This window comes from Carcharhinus amblyrhynchos, chromosome 3 (genome assembly GCF_965287045.1).
Source record: "Carcharhinus amblyrhynchos chromosome 3, sCarAmb.v2.hapA, whole genome shotgun sequence".
In the NCBI taxonomy this organism is placed as follows: Eukaryota; Metazoa; Chordata; class Chondrichthyes; order Carcharhiniformes; family Carcharhinidae; genus Carcharhinus; species Carcharhinus amblyrhynchos.
The window spans coordinates 77,412,997-77,438,746 of NC_137326.1; the positions used below are offsets into that span (position 1 = coordinate 77,412,997).

General features: G+C 44.2%; 1 protein-coding gene across 1 annotated transcript in view; it reads left to right on the forward strand.

Moving 5' to 3' along the window:
* Positions 1 to 25,750, forward strand: part of LOC145340879 (beta-arrestin-1-like) — a 59,429-nt gene that overhangs the window by 17,869 nt on the left and 15,810 nt on the right. The window contains exons 4-9 of the mRNA XM_080185397.1: positions 528 to 572; positions 3,302 to 3,501; positions 7,783 to 7,842; positions 15,287 to 15,360; positions 20,295 to 20,430; positions 24,109 to 24,193. Of these exons, the coding sequence (XP_080041523.1) occupies positions 528 to 572; positions 3,302 to 3,501; positions 7,783 to 7,842; positions 15,287 to 15,360; positions 20,295 to 20,430; positions 24,109 to 24,193 (600 nt within the window). The remainder of the gene's footprint in view (positions 1 to 527; positions 573 to 3,301; positions 3,502 to 7,782; positions 7,843 to 15,286; positions 15,361 to 20,294; positions 20,431 to 24,108; positions 24,194 to 25,750) is intronic.

Below are 25,750 nucleotides of genomic sequence, written 5' to 3' on the forward strand. Positions count from 1 at the left end.
ATCCATTTCTAACATAATCCATCCCCAAATTACAGATTCCCAATATAATATATTCACAATGTACATCTCCCAAATAATGTATCAATAATCCAGGATGTATTCTAGCTTCTATTGATGGATCACAGTCATTGGTGGAGGCAGGCATTGGCAATGCCATCAACTGCGCCATCTACACTGGTTTACTGATTGATATCAGAGAGGAAACTGCACAGGTCATTCAAGTAGCATCCTGTGCATTGCTCGCTGCATTGTTGGTGGAGTTAACAGTGGGCTGCACCACAAAAGCAACCCAAGATAGGTGGATGGGAGGGTTGCCACTGGGCTGAATCACAGTGGTTACTGAGAGGAGTAGCACTCAGGATGGTGTGGAGTGTGTCCCTAAGTGTTTAATAGGAGATCTGGGACTGTTACTGGATGAATCACAGTCTTTCTCAGCTGATTAATGAGAAAGCCAGTTAGTGCTGGATGAACAAGACAACATGGCCAGAGCTAGTTTCAGTAACTGATCTTGTCTGATTTCTCTGCAGATGGCGTGCTTGTATTAGATACTGGCTACATAAAGGATAGGAAAGGTGAGAAATCGCTGTCATTGTTGACAATTTGAACAACCTGCTTAGATTGCCTTTCTGTAAGTTTTGTGTCTAATCAGAGAAGTAAAGACAACAGACATTAAATTGTTTGGGGGCTGCAATAATACTTCAAATCAAAAATCAAAAACATGGCATTTGCATTAACAGACTGCTTCATACTACCCAGCCTCACACACAAAACCTCAAAAACACAAAACCTCAGATACAAAAACTCAAAGACACACCAAACCCTCAAACAAATGTTGTGCCTCACACATAAAACATTTTACATACATTAAACCCTGTCACATTCAAACCAAACCCTCACAGATACACTGAACAGTCGTATTCAAACTCAACCCTCACTCAACCTTCTGACATATACTGAACAGTCATTGTTAAAAACACTCTGAACCTTCACACACTCTAAGCCCTCAAACACTGTGCCCTCACACATACTGAACCCGTGCACATAGAACACTCACACTCTGAGCCATCACACTCTGAATATTCACCCACAGAACCATCACACTCTGAACCCTCGCATTCTGAACCCTTTTACACACTGAACTCTCACATTCTGAAGACTCACACACTGAACCCTGAACCACTGAACCTTCGCACACCAAACCCTCACGCATTGGACCTTCACATACTGAACCCTCACACACTGAACCTTCGCACACTGAATCTTCACACATTGGACCCTCATACACTGAATGCTTGCACACTGAATCATCACACACACTGAGCCCATTTCTTGAAAGACACAATCAGATTCAGTGTAAAATAGATAGACAATTTGCTATCACACACTTTAGTCAACTTTCCAAGACAAATTTATACCTTTTTGTGTCTTGCTCATATGTACACTCAACGGACAGACAATATCCTCTACATACATAAGTGTCCTCACATTTATAAATATGAATGATTGATAACATAAAGGTGATGGCGCATATATTGATACGTGGTGTACTCACCTATGAGTTTGTAAATTGGGTACAAACCACACTAATTTAACATTGAAACATTCTGCACCCAACTTTCACAGTTATTGATCACATTGTTAAATTCCTGAGGCCCAACTTTTAGGTATCTTGGGTAGATTCAGTAAACACGGGTGAGGGTCCTGGAATATAGTAACTAGGTTCCTGTTTGAAGGTGCCATTGGAACCACTAATCAGCAACCAACATCAAGCTTACCATTCTTCAGCAACCTCTCATCTGTATTAGTTAATTTCTAAAAAACATGTTCAGGGGAAGCCAGGAGGAATGGGCTGCTCCCCCAATGATGAAATTTCATCTTGCAGCATAAGGCTTGCTCTAAACCTCTCCTGTGTTTGAACTGTGTGGACAATACCTGAGTGACAATTGCCTTTAAATTCACATTTTGCACTTGGCAAGCTGCTTGTCATAGTGTGACCAGCACAACCTGGAGGTACAGACGAAGCCCATGACCAATTTGCATTAATCTTTAGATCTCTTGGTTCGGGTGTACCCTGGCCAGACAACACCAATCCTTGGTCCGATTACAGGCCATTCAATTACCCACTTTAGTTTCCTCTGTCTTTGAAATGTGATTTTGAGTGATAAGAACATAAGAACATAAGAAATAGGAGCAGGAGTAGGCCATCTGGCTCTTCGAGCCTGCCCCGCCATTCAATAAGATCATGGCTGATCTGTCGTGGCTCAGTTCCACATTCCCGCCCTCTCCCCATAACCCTTAATCCCCTCTCTTATCAAAAACCCATCAACCCGCTTCTTAAAAATATTTAGCGAGGCAGCCTCCACCACTTCAACAGGCAGAGAATTCCAGAGATTCACCACCCTTTGAGTGAAGAAGTTCCTCCTCAACTCCGTTCTAAACCGCCCCCCCTTTATCTTGAGGCTGTGCCCCCTAGTCCTACTGTCCTTTCTGATCTGGTTCTAAAAGATCAAAAATATTCAGTTTCCCATGTTTATGTTCTCAGACTGACACATCAACCCACCATCCCAATTAGCTTCACCTTTGAGAAGTTCATAGCCAGTCCAACAGCTGTAAAGGCTTTGATTATTGAAGCTGTTTGTGTTCCAATTCTGTTTCTCTCCAAAGATGCTGTCTGAATATTGAATATTTCCAGCATTTTCTGTTTTCATTTCAAAGACATTATCACGTTATTTCATTAGTGCATTGTTCCCCTTTCTTCTCTTGCCCCCTTTCACCTAGCTTTGTGATTTACAAATCTTTTCTCCTGCTTTCCAACACAGTAGACAGCAATGGAGAGAGGACAGCTCTAGTATCTATAACAGGAGCACCAGCTGGATATTAAACTATTTTTGCTAAAGCTTTAATAGATCAGTTTCACAGTTGCAGTGGATGATGGGATAGACCCACATTTATAAATTCCAGCAGTTTTTGAAAAATTTACATAATGGGATTTAATGGCCCACGGGTAGAACAAAGAACAAAGAACAAAAACAGCCTGGGAAGCAAGCCCTTTGGTAGGAAGAAGAATTGGTGGGACAGCTGAAATGAAGAACCCAAAGCCCAGAAAGCTTTAAGTATGAGACCTCAGTATGTCATGTCATGAGCTGATGAGCGAAAAATAACTAATTGAACTGAATATAGATCTACTCTGAGGTAGCCTGCAGTAGGGAGCTTCAAGAAAATATCCTTGCAGCACAAGTTGCAAAATAATATTGAACATTGTTTACTGCTGATGGCTATTATTTCTGAATTGTTGCATCAGTTTATTGCAGACTGCTCTGTTCATTCCGCTATGGACGTGAGGATGTAGATGTTTGTGGGTTAAAGTTCAGAAGAGACCTGTATGAGACCACGCTGCAAGTCTATCCTCCTCCCTCGGGAGAAAAGCCAAAACCCCAAACCAAATTGCAAGAACGTTTAGTAAAGAAGTTTGGAGATAAAGCTTATCCGTTCCACTTTCAGGTATTTCTTTCTCTTTGTGTCATAGAGCCACTGTTGTCCTTGTCAGTAAAGAAGAGCTAACAAGTCAAGTGATTATTTCTGAAGATTGTAATAGCTTAACCTGGCATGACTGCTTTTTAATAAGCAAAGAACAAAGAACAACCCAGCACGGGAAACAGGCCCTTCGGCCCAACGAGCCCACGCCGCCGCATCACCCTACACCTATTCTACCCTGCGTGTCTACGAATGAAACCCCTAACTTAGCCAGATTCAGGAGAGAATAGTGTCAATTTGGTAAACCAATCAGCCTAAGAGCACATCTTTGGGGTGTGGGAGGAAACCGGAGCTCCCGGAGGAAACCCACCCAACCACAGGGAGAATGCGCAAACTCCCACAGACACAGGCCCAAATCCATGTATCTGCACAGCTAGCAGTGCTAGTCACTGAGCTGTTGCGGTGCCCGTCTACCGGCCCAGGGTCAAGCACACACACCGACACAAAGTACTAGGCCACTCCCAGAACCTCCAAGAGCAGCCCTTGCACGACCCACCGTGTGCATGCCCCTCGTTTGACAATGAGGTGGACCTCCACCTGCGGAGTGAAAAGACAAAAACGTTAACTTACAAGTCTGCATTTCTGGTGTCTCCCGAGGTTCTGACCTTATTTAATAGCCCCTACTATAACCCTCCATCCTCGTTTCACTCATGTGTCTGTCTAACTGAACCTTAAACGAGTCCAACGTTCCTGCCTCCACCACCCTACTCGGTAGCGCGTTCCATACCCCCACAACTCTCTGCGTAAAGAACCTTCCTCTCACTTCCAAATTATACCTCTCCCCCCTCACCCTTAAATCATGCCCTCTCGTATTTGTACCCAGTCTAGGGAGCAGTCTCTCACTATTGACTCTATCTATTCCCTTCAGTATCTTATATACCTCTATCATGTCTCCCCTCAACCTCCGTCTTTCCAAGGAGAAAAGTCCCAGTTTCTCCAACCTTTCCTCATACCCCAGCCCCTCCATGCCAGGCAACATCCTGGTAAACCTCCTCTGAACCCTCTCCAGAGCCTCCACGTCCTTCCGGTAGTAAGGTGACCAGAACTGGACGCAGTACTCCAAATGCGGTCTAACCAACGTTCTATACAACTGAAGCATTAGACGGCAGCTTTTATACTCTATACCCCTTCCTATAAAGGCTAGCATTCCATAAGCCTTCCTAACAACCTTCTCCACTTGTGTCGCAACCCTCAAGGATTTGTGAACCTGCACTCCCAGGTCCCTCTGTATGTCTATACTCCTAATCAGTCTACCTTTTATCACATAGCTCCTCTCCGCATTATTCCTTCCAAAATGCATCACCTCGCATTTGTCAGGATTAAATTCCATCTGCAACCTATCTGCCCAATGCACCAACCTATCTATATCCTGTTGTATCACCTGACATTCCCCTTCAGTACCCCCCAACCCTGCCATCTTGGTGTCATCTGCAAACTTGCTGATCACACCACCTACGCTCTCTTCCAAGTCATTTATGTAGACTACAAAGAGGAGAGGTCCCAGTACTGAGCCCTGCGGCACACCACTGGTCACTGGCCTCCAGCCCGAAAAGGTCCCCTCCACAACTACCCTCTGTCTCCTATTGCCCAGCCAGTTCTCAATCCACCTAGATACCTGACCTCGTATCCCATGTGCCTTAACCTTTTCTACCAGCCTACCATGAGGGACTTTGTCTAACGCCTTACTGAAATCCATATAGATGACATCAACGGCTCGCCCATCGTCAACCGTTTTTGTCACCTCCTCAAAGAATTCCACCAGATTCGTAAGGCAAGACCTCCCTCTAACAAAGCCATGTTGCGTATCCCTAATCAGATCGCAACGCTCCAAATGCTCATACATCCTACCCCTAAGTATTTTTTCCATTAATTTCCCTACCACCGATGTCAAACTCACCGGTCTATAATTTCCAGGGTTATCCCTACTACCCTTTTTAAACAGCGGTACCACATTTGCTACCCTCCAGTCTTCTGGGACCTCACCTGTGTCCAAAGAAGAGACAAAGATTTGCGCCAGAGGCCCAGCAATTTCATCTTTCACCTCCCTAAGCAGCCTGGGATAAATACCATCAGGCCCCGGAGCTTTATCCGTCCTTACGCTACCTAAAAGCCCTAGCACTTCCTCCCTCGTAATAGATATTTCCTGCAACTGATCCTCAGCTCCCTCCAAGAGACCGCACGATTCCGAACCCCTCTCCTTCGTGAATACCGACGCAAAGTATTCATTCAGGAGCTCCCCCATTCCCTCCGACTCAATACATAACTCCCCACTTTTGTCCCTAAGAGGACCAATTTTCCCTCTAACTACTCTCTTGCTCCTAATATAGGAATAAAATGCCTTTGGATTTTCCTTAATCCGACCAGCCAAAGCCATTTCATGCCCTCTCTTCGCCCTTCTAATTCCCCTTTTTAGCTCCCTTCTACTCTCTCTATATTCCTCCAGCGCACTCTCCGTACCCAGTTGTTTCGATCTAACATACGCCTCCCTCTTCTTCCTGACCAAGTCTTCAATACCCCCTGTAATCCACGGCTCTCTAATCCTACCTTTCCCATCCTTCCGCTTAACCGGAACATACCTCCCCTGCAACCATTTCATTTTGCCCTTAAAAGCCTCCCACTTGCCAACCGTGGACTTGCCAGCTAACAGTCCCTCCCAATCAGTGTCCTTCAGCTCCCTCCTAATCCGGCTATAGCTCGCCTTTCCCCAGTTCAGCACACTCCCGTTCGGCCGGCACTCATCCCTTTCCATTCTTATCCTAAAGTAGACGGACCTGTGGTCACTGTTAGTCACATGTTCGCCTACCTCTACCTCTCCCACCTGCCCTGGCTCATTACCCAACACTAAATCCAGTATAGCCCCTCCCCTAGTCGGGCTAGTTACGTACTGCTCTAGAGACCCTTCCAAAACACATTTTACAAACTCCTCTCCCTCCATACCCCCAGCTCTAGGCCCCCTCCAATCCACTCCAGGTAGATTAAAGTCACCCACTACAACCACCCTATTCCTCCCGCACCTATCCAAAATGCCCCTGCAAATGCCTTCCTCCACTGACCTCGGGCTGTTGGGTGGCCTATAGTACACCCCTAGCAACGTAATCTCTCCCTTTTTATTTCTCAACTCCACCCACAGTGACTCAATCCCTAACTCCTCCATATTGTCCTCCCTCTGCACTACTGTGATGTTCTCCTTTACTAACAGTGCCACCCCTCCACCTCTATAATATTATGTAATCTTCAATAAGTGCTAGGGTGGTTCATAATTGTGGTTTTGTTAAAATGAATTCAGCTATTTCTAGAGCCAGGCCACTCCTGCCTGCCAATGAACTTGGTGGGATATGGTGGCATAGTGGTTATGTTAACTGAACTAGTTAAAGATCCAACAGCCATGACCGATGATGGAGAGAATGAGTTCAAATCCCATGATGCGGGAATTTAAATCCAATTAAACATAATCTGGAATAAGATGCTAGTCCTTATGATAATAAGTGAAACAACCAAATTGCCATAGAAACCCACTTCATTCAGAAAAACCTTCAGGGAAGGAAGTCTGTTTTCTGTACACAGTCTGGCTTTGATATGACTCACAGTCCCAGGAAAGTGACTCTTAACTGCCCTCAAGGTAGTCAGTTGGACTCAGGAAGGCAGCTCACCATCACCTTCTCTAGGGCAAGTAGGGATGGACAATACACCAGCAATGCCCACATCCTGAGAATTTTTATGGCTAGAATTTTATGGCTGCTCAGTGGGATATTATGGTCCTGCTGAAGTAAATTGCAATCCATGAGGGGTGGAGACATGCTGTGGTAGAGATGAAAATCCTAGCTTTTGTAATTATTTTCCACATATCAGCATTATGTCCTGAAGGGGAACTAACTACTACAGAATGGCCAAACAAAGCTTGAAGCAGGGATGTGCCAGTACACATGAGTAGGCCTGACTCTTTACAGAAAGGACTTAATGATTGCTTCACCCATTTGGTTGTAATTTACAGTTAATGGGAGATGCAGGTCTGACTATGGAGCTGCCTTTTACAGTGAACACGAATAAAAGGTTTTGGAAGATGTCTTGAATTGGAAAATAGGTCCCAGACTGCTCCCTCAACATTGTGTGATGCAAGAGACATAATCAACTGTGAATAAAAAAGAAATACAGATGGAAAATACTGCAGCTTATTTTTCTTAGATTTGTGCTGCATTGAAAGGTGGATTTACCTCAAAGTGTTAATGCTTTTTCTTTTACCTTTGACAGTTTCCAGACTATCTACCTTGCTCCATTACCTTGCAACTTGGTCCAAATGAAATTGATAAGGTGAGATCTTTATGTTGCTGCATGGGGTAATGAGGCAAAACAGAAGTGAATGTCTGAAGGAATTTAGAACATAGGCTCAATATAGCTCATTTCTTATAGTGTCATCAACTTGGTACAATCAATATTAAGAGTACTCAAACTTCCAAGCTTTATCACTTGTTCACAAGGAGGACACACACACAGTGGGATGCAGCGCCACATGTTCTGTCGATTCACACAGATGATTGCATTTATAGTTCATGACAGCAAATGAGAAGAGTAACATTCTAATCCTTAATTTAGATACATAGCCCACCAAACATAGCATAGCTTTTTGTCCTTTCTTATCCAATAGAAAACCGTCTCCTTCTAATCCAGCATTAGCATAATATGTCTCCATAATCTTGTTTTTGGTAATTGTTCTTGTGCTTGTTTTTGGTTCATTCTCTGGCCACATTCATGATTGGGAACACACTGTTTAGGAAACTGACACAAGGTTAGATTAGTCACTTCTCTGAATAAGCAACTGCTGACCTCACCCAGGCCTTGTCTACACTACACATAAGCACTTTCCATTCTTACTGACAAAGCTGTCTGCCATAGGTGTTGTAACTTAATTTTCGTACTTCCCCTGTTTTGTCCTTTGAGGACAATCTGAGAGGCCCTCTACGAGCTCTATGCGCATTAATTTTCTAAATTATTCCTTGGCTTATTCATAGGCCGGGAGGAGAGGGAGGAGATGGGGAGCTAGGCTGTGGATAGGACCAAGAGAGCGGAAAATAGAGCAGATGCAGCAAGGAAAAAGTTGGATGACAACATACAGGACAATGAGCAAGGTCAAGCCCATGACAAGGCATTTGAGAAGAGTCTTTAAAAAAAGCCTCCAAACCATCTGCAAAATATTAGGGAGCGAACCCCATGAGTCACATGGTATTTTCTGAGCAACTGAATAGAGGACGTGCACCTGCTCCTGAATGACGTATACATCTGCCTCAATCATATGATCCTCATTGACGTAGAAGCAGCATGTCTCATTGACAGCTGAACAAATTCACCTTTGCGCTGCTAATAAGAAATCAAACACCATGCGGTCCTGAAGCACCACCTTAGAAAGAGACCAAATTTCCGACTGCAGACCCTGTCTGGTGTCTATGATACTATTCTCAATTAGTTCCGTGGTAGCAGAAATATTAATAATGGCCTTTTTAAATTCTGTGACCCCTAGATTTGGGAGGAGGGCTCGGACAAACTGGTGGAAACCGGTATTACGGGTTCTGGAGCAACAGTTTGTAACACCCCATATATCCTAGGTAGTTGTGGTGGGAGTGGATAGCTAGGCGCTTGACCCCAAAGGCCTCAGGGACAATGTGGCCTATGACGCAGGTACCGGCCCAATCGACAGGAAGGGTCTTGAATGCTCTGTCCCCACAAAGCCAGTATGAGCCATTGTGAACAAGGGTCAAGTACCATTATATGAAGTTTCAGCAATAGGTAAGCCAATACTGGGTAAGGGGAAAATTCTTCTGGGCACACCAATGGATACAACAAGTTTGGCTAGGGTATAAAACCCACAGAGCCAACAGGTCAGTGCACCTGGACCAATCCCTATAATTACAAGACCTTGATCCTTTAAGATAGAAACTGTCAGAAGTCCAAATGACAACAAAACCATTAAGGGTGAGGTTGTATAATCACTGACAATCACACCCACCCTTGGTGTAGGTGAGTTTAGCCTCAGAGGTGGGGGCCTGCAAGATGCATAAGGGATCATTACTCATGCAATCCCAAACGAATGATACGGGACCAGATAGATTGTGGAAGCAAAGTCGGGCACCCAGTTGTCATAATCAGCAAGGTAGGTACAAGAGTTCAAAAACATATCACACACCTGAATGTTACCATCGGTATAATTCCTTCTAACACTCAACATGGTAATCCAGGGTCAGGCTCTGCATGGAAATAACAGCCAAGTAAGTAGCCACAATGGATTGGAGGCAGGAAGATAATCTTTGTACAAGGGGGTCAAGGTGAGTGCTATAGTAGGATACTTCCATGGGATTGGGTGAGGATGACCTGGGAGAACCCCTTTTGCTCATGGACAGAAACATTAAAAGGCATATTGTAATCCAGCAGCCCTAATGCAGGGTGCAGAGGCTAGAGCGGTCTTTAAGGAGGTGAAAGTGGCCTCCGAATCGGAGTCCCAGAGGACATTGTTAGGGGCTGAGGGAAGGGCGAGGTCCTGGAGGAAACGACTGATTCCAGCACAGTTGGGAATCCATTCATATACCTATATCTGCATTTGATAGAATTTTGTGCCATTAAACAAGAGGGAGAAAATAACTGGTGAGAAGTGATAGACAAGACGCTAAGGCAGTAGTAATGGGATGCCATTCTGAACTTTTGACACAATCTTATAACTACTATGGCAGCTGAAGTTAGTTCCAATTAACACCATACAGTTTTTGTTGTGCATCTTGGATGATCCCATGTCAATCCACCACAAGTGACACATTGAAATCTGTAGCTTAATGTCACACAAATTTCTATGCCAGAAAGTAAACTTCTTTTATATATATAAAAGAAAGTTGACAATTAGAGTTAACCCTTAGTGTTAATGCCAGTAACTTATTTTAACGTTTAAAACAGGAAATATAACGCAATCTACTTGCTGTGTGACTCAATTTGGCGTTGACTGTAATTTAAATAGCAATGAGACTGTGGCAAAGTACCAAAAAAAATCACAAGATTCAATGGCCATAAATTAATTAATGGCAATGGTGTAAAATGGGCGATCACAGTTCACCACCTGTTACACATCTCTCCTGATTTTCCTACCTGAGAGAAGTGTAATATGAGCAGCAGATTCAAAATCGCTTATTTCTGGCAAATGACAAAAGTAAAAATTGCCCCAATCGTTCAATATTGAACACGAAAAGAAATGTCTAAATGACTGTCCGAAATATTTGTAATCATGACGTTATCACATTTGTATGGAGTTCCCCATTATATTTTTTGTATTTGATTACATAAATTATTTTAGATGAGTTAACAAATGCATTAAAATAATGCACAAAATAAATTTGTGTTTGTAACATTTGGGTTTTGGAACATTGAGTGAAAAAAAAATTTTACCTTTTATGGCCTCAGGATGCCTCAAACTACAGCGACTGAAGTGTTTTTCTGTTGTAATGTAGAAACTCTTTTTTTCTTAAAATACATTTTATATAGATAAAAAGCATAAATGTAAGATTCCTCCTGAAAGATTCATACCTTGCATGTCCACCTGATTTGATTACAGTGATGTCAGATGTGTGATGGTATAGTTAAGTTTAACATTAGCATAAATCAGTGTTAAGAAGAGACAATCGGGATTGCCTCCCTATCACAAGTTCCATTGCTGAATGATTGTCTTTACAAAAAAAACCTATCACATGAGCAATATTTGCATAAAATAATTATACAAGTAAATTATGCAATACTTTAAGCAACGGCAACATGAACTGACATTTATGACTAAATTAAATGTAAATGTGGCACAGATCCATAAATCAATGTACATAATGTATAGATCACAACAACATTGTTCCCAATCCTTTCACAGGAGATATGCAGCTCCTAATATTATACTACTTTTCATTGTACATCTGTATAATACATATGTGTTCATCCTTTAAATATTTTATAGAACATTTAACAAATAATTAAATAGATTAACAGTTGCAGTAAACTGTTTCCCAGTTTAGGACCACCTGTGTTTATAGCCTGAATTTTGAATGACTGTGCAAATGAAGAGTTTTTTCATCTTTAGCCATCTGTGCATCATAAATGCCATGATAATGTGTTCTGTTCCCTTGGGGGTGGGGGCTGGGGGGCGGGGGGGAGGGGCTGGTGGTGCGGCCGGGGGCGGGGGGGGGGGGTGGTGGTGGTGGTGGTGGGGTGTGGGGGTGGGGGTGGGCATATTTCACTCCTGATGAATTCCCCATAATTATAAAAGGTCAGATCTTATTTCACCAGCTCGAGTTTAGGTATTAACCTCAGAAGGAGCCTCTAACCCTGAGGGGGACTCGGACCTCCCTTATCAACTTCCTTGATCTCTAATCCCCTGCACAGTGTTGAAATGGAGCCTCTAACCCCCTAAACCCCACCCAAACAGGGCCTCTAACCCCTTGTATCGTACCCAAATAGAGCCTTTAACTGCCTGTGCCTTACCCAAACAGGGCCTCTAACCCCAGGAAAAACAGGGCTTCGAACCCCAGAGTGGGGGATTCGAACATCCCCTCTACATTATGTATATTGATCTATGGATCTGTGCCACATTTACACTTAATTTAGTCATAAATGTCAGCACATGTTGCTGCTGCTTAAAATATTGTATAATTTACTTGTATAATTATTTTACGCAAATATTGGTCATGTGATAAAATTTTTTGTAAAGACATATATTCAGCAATGGAACTTGCGATAGGGAGGCTTAAGTCCAATCCTGACTGTCTCTTCTTAACACTGATTTATGTTAATGTTAAACTTATCTACTACCACACATTTGGCATCACTGTAATCAAATCAGATGGACATGAAAGGTATGAATCTTTCAGGAGGACTCTTATATTTATATTTTTTACCTATATAAAATGTATTTTAAGGAAAAAAAGAGTTTCTACATTATAACAGAAACTGTTGATGGTGCTCCCTGATAACGTCCCACAGGTCAGTGCTTGCATTTCAATTAGCAACATAGTCAGTTTGCCACCATCAATGTTGATCAATGAGGCACTGTGCCATAACTTGTGCGGGCGCATCAAGGGTTGGCCATCTCGGTGGAACCTCCAAGAAACCGTCATCGACTTGGATACAATCAAGACTATGTAGTTGAGTTGGGTACAATCAACTGTATGGCACTAAGAGTACTCAAACTTCCAAGCTTTATTACTGGACACACATACAGTGGGATTCAAATGAGGTATTCTGTCGATTCATACAGATGATTGCAGTTTCATTACAGCAAATGAGAAATGCTCAACATTCTCATCCTTAATTTACATTCATTGTCCACCAATCATAGCATAGCTTTTTATCCTGTCTTATCCAATAGAAAAATATTTCCTTCCAATCCATCATGAGCATAATATATCACCACAATCTTGTTTTTGGTATTTGTTCTTGTGCTTGTTTTTGATTCATTCCCTGGCCATGGTCATGATTAGGAACACAATGTTTAAGAAACCGACGCAAGGTTAGAAAAGCCACTTCTCTGCATAAGCAATTGCTGACCTCACCCAGGCCTTGTCTGCACACAAGCACTTTCCATTCTTGCTGACAGGGCTGTCTGCCATAGTTTTTACGATTTAATTTCCACAATAGTGCATTAAAGTAAGGCCCAAATATTGCTGACATCTGCCCATGGGCCTGAGCTAGAAGATGCTGAAAAAAGCTAAAACCTTAGAGGCAGTGACACATGGCCAGATTAGTAGCATCTGAATTTGTGTCTGCCATTAAACTCACTGTTGACAGGTTGGAGGGGCAGCAGGTAAAATTGGAAGCACACCTCCCACTCCCTTAAAAAGGACCATGACAGTATAAAATCAGATCGGGGCCACCTTGAAATGTTTGTTTGCAGGTGTTATTGGCTGGTGTCAAGTCAGCACAGACAAAGTTTAGAAGTGAGTTACCCTCACTCCACAGTTTGTTCTTGGCGCATTGGCTTGGGAACAGCTGGGCTGCTATTATGCCACCAGGATGCAGTCTTAACATTCAGAAAATACTGGATGGTGCTAGCTTGACAAGCAACTGATACAGCACCACCCAACTGAACATTCAGACCTACCCCAAGATGCCTTAAACACATATATATGGTGCCTTTAGGCCCCTCAACACTATACAATACAGAAATATTTTGTTGCCTCGGTGTGTGCAGACTCAATAGCTTTGAGGAGGAAAAACTAAATATTGTCAACATCAAGGTAATGAATTCTTGCAATGGAGACACAAGTTCCCCCAGTGTTCTCTTGATAAAAATGCATGACCAAGGGCAAAACCTGTCTAGAAGGCTCCAGATTCACCTCTGATCTATTTTAGAGTAGCACTCAGGTTCTTACAATTGGTCTCAAATTGGAAAGAATCATAGAACCCTGCAGTGCAGAAAGAGGCCCTTCGACCCATCAAGTCTGCACTAAGCACAATCCTACCCAGGCCCTGCCCCCATATCCCTACATATTATAGCCACTAATCCCTCTAACCTACACATCCCTGGATACTAAGGGGCAATTTCTTAGCATAGCCAATCAACCTAACCCGCACATCTTTGGACTGTGGGAGGAAACTGGAGTACCTGGAGGAAACCCACGCAGACACGAGGAGAATGTGCAAACTCCACACAGACAGTGACCCAAGCCGAGAATCGAACCCAGGACCCTAGAGCTGTGAAGCAGCAGTGCTAACCACTGTGCTACCATGCCACCCACAAGGAGTAGAATTGTCTAGCAGCACTGCTTCTGACCATTATCCAGAGATATCTGCTGGGAAAGTGCATATCAGCGTACAATGGGTGAGCCTAGTTGTGATGCTCCACTGAATGTACCAGAGCAACATCTCATATAACACTAGTGGTTCACAAAGAAAAATGGCCACTTGAGTGAGGTATCAGAGGAAAACCAGCATCTATGAAGTCTACATCCAGCAGGATTCATTGTCTTATTTTTAAGAGTACAGGAGTTCTGTGGCTCTAGGTGTGATAAAAAAAAAGTGGCTGAATGGATAAAATCTGAACCTAACTGGAGATAAATAGAGATTCTGATGTGGTTTCTCTAATAGAAGGTCCTTTGTTTTATGTTCAGTATTGGGTAATGACACAAGTGTGTGCAGTTTGTATGAGTTTGATTGTCTATTATGGTAAGAGAGAATTATGTTGTTGCAGTTAGAGGCCAAATTTCCTTTTCTTACTGCTGGAAGTGCTAATTTTTTGGGCAAGTGATAAAGGTGGGGAGGGGGGGTGCAAGGGTCTACACCCTTTTTTGCTACCCATGTAGAAGTTGAGAGAAGGTGATTACAGTAGTTGAGATTCAAGAGGGTGCCACTGAGCAAATGAAAGGGTAAAATTGGCCTTTTGGAGTAAGATTTTGAGTGATGACTGGAAGTGGACTGGAGCCTTCGATATTATGTTCCATTTTCAGGTCTTTTTGAGGGGGAATGAGAGTTTAATCAAGCCAGCCCCATACTGTGTGCACAGTGTGTGTAGCATGTGATTTCTTGAATTTGCTCTACCTTGCTTGTCATGCCCTCAGTTTTCCACCCACCATCTTTGCCTTGTTCTTGGAGGGAACAAACTCACCCTCACTGGGTTGAGCTCAGTGCTATTCCTTGGCATCAAGATGTGTTGGTTGTGTCCAGTAGAAGTTTAAACAAGAGACTGATGGTCTTTCAACCCTATTGTATATATGTTTTAGGAGAATTTCTCTGCTTTCTGTAGTGTTGTGGAGTGGACTTTCAAATCTCGGCGTTTTGTGCAAAGACTCTCAACATTGATATGAAAATCTCCAAAAGGTAAATGTACTTTCATCTAAACCTGGAAAGTGATTGGCATTGGTTCCTTTCTACAGGATCTTAAACCTGACGCAGTCAGGCAGAAAGTAGTAACTGTTCTCAGGGTCCACCTATTACACTAGGTTGACTTACACAAGTACATAAGGTATCAGTGTGCACACAATCAATCTGCTAATGCTTGACAGTTGATCCACTTGTTTGTAATGGATATGCACATCCATTGAGGAATAGGAAGGGAGCCATTACTATGCTAGGAGTGTACTACAGGCCGCTCAACAGCCCACGGGCAGTGGAAGAGGGTATATGTAGAGACATTTTGGACAAGCGTAGGAAGAACAGGGTTGTTGTAGTGGAGATATTAATCTCCCTGGGGTGGATTGGAAGGCGCCTAGAGCTGGGGGTTCGGACGGGGAGGAATTCGTAAGATGTGTATTGGAAGGATCCTTGCAGCAGTATGTAGATAGCTCGACCAGAGAGGGGGCTATACTGGATTTAGTTCTGGGCAATGAGCCAGGTCAGGTGGTTGAGGTTGCGGTAGGTGAACATGTGGCTAATAGTGACCACAACTCTGTCTACTTTAGGATACAAATGGAAAAAGATGCGTGCTGTCCTAAGAGGAGGGTGCTAAATTGGGGGAAGGCTAGATACAGCCGGATTAGGCAGGAGCTTAGGGATACAGACTGGGATAGGCTGTTGGAGGGCAAGTCCATGGTTGGCATGTAGGAGTCTTTCAAGGGAAAACTGCAATGGGTGCAGGAAAGGCATGTGCCGGTTAGGAGGAAGGATGGGAAAGGTAGGATTAGAGAGCCGTGGATTACTAGAGATATAGAAGACCTGGTTAGGAAGAAACGAGAGGTGTATGTCAGGTCTAAGCAGCTGGGAACGGAGAGAGCGTTGGAGGAGTACAGAGAGAGTAGGAGGGATCTCAAAAGGGGAGTTAGGAGGGCAAAAAGGGGGCATGAGATGGCTTTGGCAGGTAGGATTAAGGAAAATCCAAAAGCGTTTTACTCCTATGTTAGGAGCAAAAGGGTGGCTAGGGGTAAAATCGGTCATCTCAGGGACAGACGAGGGGAATTGTGCTTGGAGTCTGAGGGAATGGGGGAGATCCTGAATGAATACTTTGCGTCGGTATTCACGAAGGAGAGGGGCTTAATGTCTGGTACAGTCATCGAGGGAGCAGTAGACCAATTGAAGGATCTATCGATTACGAGGGAAGAAGTGTTAGGGCTTTTAGGTAACATTAAAACTGATAAATCTCCGGGGCCCGATGGCATTTATCCTAGGCTGCTTAGGGAGGCGAGGGATGAGATTGCTGGGCCTCTAACGCAAATCTTTGTCTCTTCTTTGGACACAGGTGAGGTCCCAGAGGACTGGAGGATAGCGAACGTGGTACCGTTGTTTAAAAAGGGTAGGAGGGATAACCCGGGTAACTATAGGCCGGTGAGTTTGACGTCAGTGGTAGGCAAGTTGATGGAAAGGATTCTTAGGGATAGGATGTATGAGCACTTAGAGCGTTGTGATCTGATTAAGGACACGCAGCATGGCTTTGTAAAGGGGGAGTCTTGCCTTACGAATCTGGTAGGATTTTTTGACGAGGTGACAAAAATGGTCGACGAAGGACGAGCCGTTGATGTCGTCTATATGGATTTCAGTAAGGCGTTTGACAAAGTCCCTCATGGTAGGTTGGTAGAAAATATTAAGGCTCATGGGATATGTGGCCAGGTATCTAGATGGGTTGAGAACTGGCTTGCAAAGAGGAGACAGAGTAGTAATGGAAGGGTCCTTTTCCAGCTGGAGGTCTGTCACTAGTGGTGTGCCGCAGGGCTCAGTACTGGGACCTCTTCTCTTTGTAGTGTATATAAATGACTTGGAAGAGGGAGTAAGTGGTGTGATCAGCAAATTTGCTGATGACACCAAGATGGCTGGATTGGCAGGCAGTGAGGAGCAGTGTCTGGCAATACAACGGGATATTGATAGGCTGGTATATTGGGCAGATACATGGCAAATGGAGTTTAATCCGGATAAATGTGAGGTGATGCATTTTGGCCGGAATAATGTAGGGGGGAGTTATATGATTAAGGGTAAGCCCATAAGGAGTATAGAATCGCAGCGAGACCTGGGGGTACAAGTGCACAAGTCTTTGAAGGTGGCAGTACAAATGGAGAATGTTGTGTAGAAAGCCTATGGTATGTTAGCCTTTATGGGAAGGGGTATAGAATATAAGAGCTGGAGTCTAATGTTGCAGTTGTATAGAACGTTGGTTAGGCCGCATTTGGAGTACTGCGTCCAGTTCTGGTTGCCTTACTAGCGGAAGGACGTGGAGGCTCTGGAGAGAGTGCAGAGGAGGTTTACCAGGATGTTGCCTGGTATGGAAGGACTGGGTTATGAGGAAAGATTGAAGAAATTGGGGCTTTTTTCCCTTGAAAGACGGCGACTGAGGGGGGATCTAATAGAGGTATATAAGATTATGAAGGGTATAGATAGAGTAAACAGAGGTAAGCTATTTCCTATGGTAGAGACACACAATACGAGGGGCCGTGGGCTTTAGGTGAGGGATGAGAGGTATAACACAGATATTAGAGGGAGGTTTTTCACACAGAGGGTGGTGGGGGTATGGAATGCTCTGCCAAGTAAGGTGGTGGAGGCAAGCACGCTAGAGTTGTTTAAGAGTAACTTAGACAAGCACATGAGTGGGTTGGAGATGAGTGGGTATAGGAGATTGTTTTAAACAAGGGTCATTAACATTGGGGCATCCCTGGTAAGGTAAATGGATATGGTGTGATAATAATGTTTTTTCTCTTTTCATTCACAGGTTTTAAGTCGGTCCGCCTTGTTGCCCAACAAGGGGCATACACGTGATGGGTCGTACTCGGGCTGCTCTTGGTTGTTCGAGATTGGCCTAGTGCTTCATGTCGTTAGTGTGTGCTTACACTGGACCAGATGCTGGGCAAGACGACAGCTCAGTGACTATCACTGATTGCTGTGCAGACACATGGATTTGGGCCAGTGTCTGTGGGAGTTTGCGCATTCTCCCCGTGCTTGCCTGGGTTTTCTCCGGGTGCTCCGGTTTCCTCCCACACCCCAAAGATGTGCTATTAGGCTGATTGGCAGGAATAAATTGTCCCTAAATCAGTTTCCCTCAATGTGGATGGCCATAAAACAATAGATAAGGGTTATGGGTGGAGGGGGAGACTGGTAGTGTTAAAATGGCAGCGTGGGCTTGTTGGGCCGAAGGGCCTGTTTCCTGGACTGTTTTGTTCTTTGTTCTTTGTTCACATACCTGAGCACAATAGACCTCTACAACAGATCCTTATGCAAGTACATGCAACAGATCCTCTCATAAGAACACACACAGATTGAGTGATGTGTGCACAGTATGTTGTATTAAAGGAGCCCAGACAATCACTGTCCAGTTCATAAGAACATAAGAAATAGGAGCAGGAGTAGGCCATCTAGCCCTTCGAGCCTGCCCCGCCATTCAATAAGATCATGGCTGATCTGAAGTGGATCAGTTCCACTTTCCCGCTTTCTCCCCATAACCCTTAATTCCCTTGTCTGTCAAAAACCTATCTACCCGTGACTTAAATATATTTAGCGAGGTAGCCTCCACCACTTCAACGGGCAGAGAATTCCAGAGATTCACCACCCTTTGAGTGAAGAAGTTCCTCCTCAACTCCGATCTAAACTGACCCCCCCCCCCACCCCTTATCTTGAGGCTGTGCCCTCTAGTCCTGTATCCTTTCTAAGCGGGAAGAATCTCTCTACCTCTACCCTATCCATCCCCTTCATTACCTTATAGGTCTCTATAAGATCCCCCCTCATCCTTCTAAACTCCAACGAGTACAGACCCAGTCTATTTAGTCTCTGTTCATAGTCCAACCCCCTCATCTCCGGTATCAGCCTAGTGAACCTCCTCTGCACTCCCTCCAAGGCCAAAATATCCTTGCGCAAGTGCGGTGACCAAAACTGCACACGGTACTCCAGTTGCGGCCTCACCAGTGCCCTGTACAGTTGCAGCAAGACCTCCCTGCTTTTATATTCTATCCCCCTAGCTATAAAGGCCAGCATACCATTCGCCTTCTTGATCACCTGCTGCACCTGCAGACTGGGTTTTTGTGACTCATGCACAAGGACCCTCAGGTCCCTCTGCACCGTAGCATGCTGCAGCTTTTCGCCCTTTAAATAGTAATCCCTCCTACTATTATTTCTGCCAAAGTGGATAACCTCACACTTGCTAACATTATGCTCCATCTGCCAGGTCCTCGCCCACTCGCTCAGCCTATCCAGATCCCTCTGCAGACTTTCCACACCCTCCGCGCAACTTGCTTTTCCACTCACCTTTGTGTCGTCAGCAAATTTTGTCACCCTACACTCAGCCCCCTCCTCCAGATCATCTATATAAATGGTAAATAGCTGAGGCCCCAGCACCGATCCCTGCAGCACTCCACTAGTTACCAACTGCCAATCAGAATAGCACCCATTGATACCAACTCTCTGCCTCCTATTAGACAACCAATCCTCCATCCACACTAACACCTTACCCCCAACTCCATGCACCTTAACCTTCTGAAGCAACCTTTTATGAGGCACCTTATCAAATGCCTTTTGAAAATCTAGAAACACCACATCCATCGGTCCCCCTCTGTCTACCGCACTAGTCACATCCTCACAGAAATCCAATAAATTCGTTAAACACGACTTCCCTGTATCAAATCCATGCTGCGTCTGCTCTATCAAACCATTCCTTTCCAGGTGCCTCGCTATTTCTTCTTTGATGACAGATTCAAGCATTTTTCCAACTACATTCAAGCATTTTTCCAACTACGCAACTACATCTGAACAACTAGTTCAAATGTGGTTTTATTGCTAATAGTATGACTGGTTATAATTAGCTGTTGTGAGTGATCCATTTTCCCAAATATTTTCTCTGCCAGGAGTTCTGTGTTTATGGTTATCCGTAAGATGCAATATGCTCCCGATAAGCCGATTTTTCAGCCAGTGGCTAAAATTACCAGACAATTCCTCATGTCAGACAAACCTCTCCATCTAGAAGCATCACTCAACAAAGAGGTGAGCTTTTGATAAATCAGGTTTTATCTTGGCAGTTGGAGACAAACAGAGATATTGGGGGCGATTCTCCCAAAGAAATCTTAATTGCCAAATTCACATGAAAACTGGAGTAACTCCCGCCGATTTTCTTTTAGCGTGACTTTCAGAATGAATCTCCCACATTCTGAGCAGTGCAGAATGCCCTAGCAGGATTCACTCTGAAAATCAGGGGCTGGAGAATCTGGAGCAAAGTGCTGAGTGGACCGCTGAGCATGTGCTGATTAGTCAGCTGGCCAGCTCCACGATCCTGCATTGCTCCCTCACCTTTCCGGGAAAGCCCTGATGTCCCCACCTCAACCAGCCCCAATTTCCCTGACTCTCCCCACCCCTGGAGCCCTGATTCCCCACCCCCCCACCCAGGTGGGGGGGGGGTCCCAACACCCCCTCTCCCCCCACCTGGATGGCCAACCTGATCACCCTCTTCCCTCCCTCTGCTTCCAATCCCTATGCAGAGTGGCACCAGGTCCCCCCCAACCCCCACCGATCAAGCCCCTAAAGCCCCCCAGTAGGCTCCTCCTCCTTTGGCCCTGCCCCCTTGGCATTGTCCAGTGGGCAGTGTCAAGGTGTTCTTTGGCATTGCCAGTTTATGCCTTGGTAATGCCAGGGGGCACCTAACCTTATCCCCATTCTCCATGGCCTCTGTTCCCTCCAGCAGGGTCGGCTGCCTGTTCCCATTAGTGGGGAGCTGTAGTAAACGTCACTGGAGGGATCCATTCCTGGAGGGGTTGGGAAGAGATGTCTAGCGAGTCCAGAGACTTCAGTTCCAGGCTCACTAATGCACTGGAAATGGCAATTTAAATATTTAAATCAGCTCTGCGTCAATTCCCAGCATGGAGCTGATTGCTCCAAAATTCTTGGACCTGGAGATGTGCACCCAGCGGCCTCCACTGATGTCTCCTGGTCCATTGTGCTGCTAGAGCAATGCAGCGGGCTGGGAGAATTGCCCCATTTATGTACATATATAGACACAAATGACAGAACATGCTTGGCTAATTGAATAACAGTGTTTGAGATGAGGCTTCACCTTCCTGCTCAGGTAAATACAAAAATCCTTTGATATATTTGGAGATGCCTCCTTGTGGTCTGATAACTTTCAAATTGTGGCATTTTGTGCAAAAACTCTCAGCATTAATATGAAAATCTCTGAAAGGTAAATGTATTTTCATTTAAACCTGGAGAGTGATTGACATTGACTTCTACCTACAGCAAAACTGGGGTCAATGGGGAAAACTTTCCGCTGGTTGAAGTCATACTTGGCACAAAGGAAGATGGTTGTGGTCAAACATCTCAGCTCCAGAACATCACTGCAGGAGTTCCTCAGGCTAGTGTCCTAGACCCAACCATTTTCATCTTCTTCATCAATGACCTTCCCTCCGGTATAAGGTCAGAAGTGAGGATGTTCACTGATGATTGCACAATGTTCAGTATCATTTGCGACTCCTCAGATACTGAGATTAGTCTATGTCAAAGTGCAGTAAGACTTGGACAATATCCAGGTTTGGGTTGTCAAGTGCCAAGTAACATTCACTCACAGAAGTGCCAGGCAAAAACCATTGCCGACAATAGAAAATCCAATCATCGTCCTTTGACACTCAATGGCATTATCATCACTAAATCCTCATCATCAACATCCTGGGATTACCACTGACCATAAATGGAACTGGACCTGTGGCTACCAAAGCAGGTCAGAAACTAGGAATACGGCAGCGAGTAACTCAACCCCGACTCTCCGAAGTCTGTCTACCATCTACAGGGCACAAGTCATGAATGTCATTGAATCCTCTCCACTTGCTTGGATGACTGCAGCTCCAACAACATTCAGGAAGCTTGACAGAATCCAAGACAAAGCATCCAGCTTCATTGGTACCCCTTCCACAGACATTCAATCCCTCCACTACCAGTGAACATTTGGAGCAGCATATAAAATACACTGCAGGAACTCACTAAGGTTCCTTAGGTTTCACCTTCCAAACTCATGACCATCAATATCTAGGACAAGAGCAGCAGATTTCTGAGAATCTGGAGGTTGCCCTCCAAGTCACCCACCATCCTGACTTGCCTCCCACAGTCCAAAGATGTGCAGGTTAGATGAATTGGCCATGCTAAATTCTCCCTCAGGTGCCGGAGTCTGACTAGAGGATTTTTCACAATAATTTCATTGCAATGTTAATGTAAGCCTATTTGTGACTAATAAATAAACTTTAACTTTAACTGACTTGGAAATATATTGCCATTCCTTCAATGTCAAAATCCTGAAACCTCCTCCCTAACAGCACTGTGAGTATACTTGTACTCGTGATGTGGAGATGCCAGCGTTGGACTGGGGTAAACACAATAAAAAGTGTCACAACACTGGGTTAAAGCCTAACAGGTTTATTTGGTAGTGAAATCCACTAGCTTTCGGAGTGTTGCTCCTTCGTTAGGTAAGTGGAAGTTCTGTTCACAAACAGAGCATATAAAGACACAAACTCTATTTACAAAATAATGGTTGGAATGTGAATCTTCATAGGTAAACAAGTCTTAAAGGTACCAACAATGTGAGTGGAGAGAGTGTTAAGCACAGGTTAAAGAGGTGGGTTAAAGAGATGGGGGTTACAGATAATGTGACAAGATCTTGGGTTCATGTCACATTATCTGTAACCCCCATGACTTGCCTGGGCTTGCAAAATCTCACTAACTGTCCTGTCTGGAGACGATACACATCTCTTTAACCTGTGCTTAACCCTCTCTCCACTCACATTGCCTGTACTTTTAAGGCTTGATTACCTGTAAAGATTTGCATTCCAACCATTATTTTGTAAATTGAGTTTGTGTCTTTATGTGCCCTGTTTGTGAACAGAACTCCTACTTATCTGGTGAAGGAGCAGTGCTCTGAAAGCTAATGGATTTTGCCACCAAATAAACCTGTTGGACTTTAACCTGGTGTTGTGAGACTTCTTACAGTGTACTTGTACCTCAGGGGCTGCAATGGTTCAAGGAGGCAGCTCACTGCCACCTTCTCAAGGGCAACTAGAGATGGGCACTAAATCCTGGCTTAACCAGTAGTGCCCACATCCTGTAAATGAATTTTGAATTCATTCTGATCAGGAGGGTGTCTGTCAGGGCTTATTCAATGCTGTGGGTGGGAAAACAATGTCTGGGCATGAAAATGGATCAGTCCTCCCTCTGATATCATTGGCAGGAGCAGACCCCCACATTTCCCCACTCTGTGACTGCACACACAATAGTCACCAGACTTGAAATTCAGCTCCCCTCCCCTAATTCCTAGCATTAGAGGACTGAACAACACAATCATGTTCAGCTCTTCATGTCTGAAGGAAAAGGAAACAAGAGGTTGACAATACACCAAGTGAACTAATGACAATAACCCGAGTCAGTATTTAAAGTTAAACTAGGAGCACAAAGGTGTGTAGATACAAATTGGTGATATGCAAAGCTCAGAGCTGAGATCAGGCTCTTTACAGGAAGAATGATCAGTACCTGGGGTAGAGTTTGGGTGAAGGCAAAACTTTCAATTTTTCAACAGGCTGTTAGGTTTTGTGAGTGCAGAGTGATAGGTTGGCACGGAAGGATGAATTTACTGGGCCAAATGTGATCTTTGTAAGATATTGTCCTGATTTAAACAGCATTCTTTTATAGATCTTTTACCATGGTGAGCCGGTTGAAGTCAGTGTTGAGGTGATCAATCATTCCACCAAGACTGTGAAAAAGATTAAAGTAACAGGTATGAAAAAAAGGCAGGGTGATTTTAAAAAATTCATTCATGGAATGTAGACATTGCAGGCAAGTCCAATATTTGTTACCTATCCCTAATTATCTCGAGAAGGTGTGCCTAGCCACCTTCTTGAACTATTGTTGTCCATGCAGTGAAGACAGACCTACAGTTTGGCGAGGGACAAAGATCCAGGGTTTTGATTCTCAGAGCATGAATATGTGAGGCTGTTGTTTGTCAAATCTGAGGGCCAAATCTTTTAATTTTGTCAGAAGTCTGAAGGTGTTAGTGAGTTGGACTTTGCAAGGTTGACTGGGCTAGGGGTATAACTTTGTCATGTTTGAATTTGATGCTGATGACAAAGGCTCCATTCAGTTCCATTCTTAATATACCTTGTCTAAGGATCGGCACAACTGAGAGACTTGCTAGGCCAAATTGATTTATGTGATATAGTCAACATTACCAAGGCGAGCTTTTTATTTCAGCATTTTAAATTAGTTCCTAAGTTGCCATGATGGAATTTGAACTTGGAGGCTGAGATTTTACCAGCCCTCTGGAGAAAGGCTGGGAGATGGGAGTGATGATGGAAAACAGCAGGAGGGAAACCCAATGTTAAAAGTTGGGAAGGACAGTGGCTGGGCTACCTGCCAACCAGAAGTGGGTGGTCAATTCACCCAATTAACAGATTTATTAATAGCCATCAATGCCCCTGTGAGTGTGGAATGGACCCTGGCATATGTGGGGACTACCAGAGATCAAAGTGGCCTATCAACAGCTTCACAGGGAGGTTGGGTCTTCTTTTGCTGAGGCTTTATGTTTTATGGAAAGCCCTCACCTATCCTGCAGAATTGGATTCACCTGAGGCTCCAAAATTGCCACTGGATTGTTTACCCTCCTCCAGTCAACACAGTCTGCCTGCCCTGCTGTGACACATTGAAAAACCTTCTCACCTGTGCTATGTAAATACATGAACATGGGCATGTCCTGTCCTTCCTGCAGCCTTAGGGATAGTCACCTCTATTAGCAGAGCAGCCCAGACTGAGTGTCATTGATCCTTTGATTGAGCCGATAGCTTGGAGAGGTGGCCATCATTCATAATTAGGTGGCAATCTCGATATCAGCCATCATTGGTAAAATCTCCTTCTCAGCTCCACTTATACAGGCTCGAGGCCTACATTCGAACCCAACTGCGGGACCCACGCATGTCAGTACAATTCCAGCCAAATCTCTAGAACATTAATCAAGATTATCTTAGGGAAGGAAATCTGCCATACTCACTTGCTATGGCCTACATGTGACTCCAGATCCAAAGCACTGTGCTTGAATCTTAACTGCTCTCTGAAATTACTTAGTTAGCTACTCAGTTCAGAGGCAATTAGTGATAGACAACAAATGCTGGCTTTGCCAGTGACATTTCATGAAAGAATAAAAAGAAAAACCAAATGTTTAAATGCAAAATGCAACCCGGTATATTGCCACTTAAATCCAATAGATTCATGTTACAAGGATGTTAATTCAGGCTTATTCCCCAGTTGCCCAATTGTACTGAGCAATTGTACTTTGTGGGAA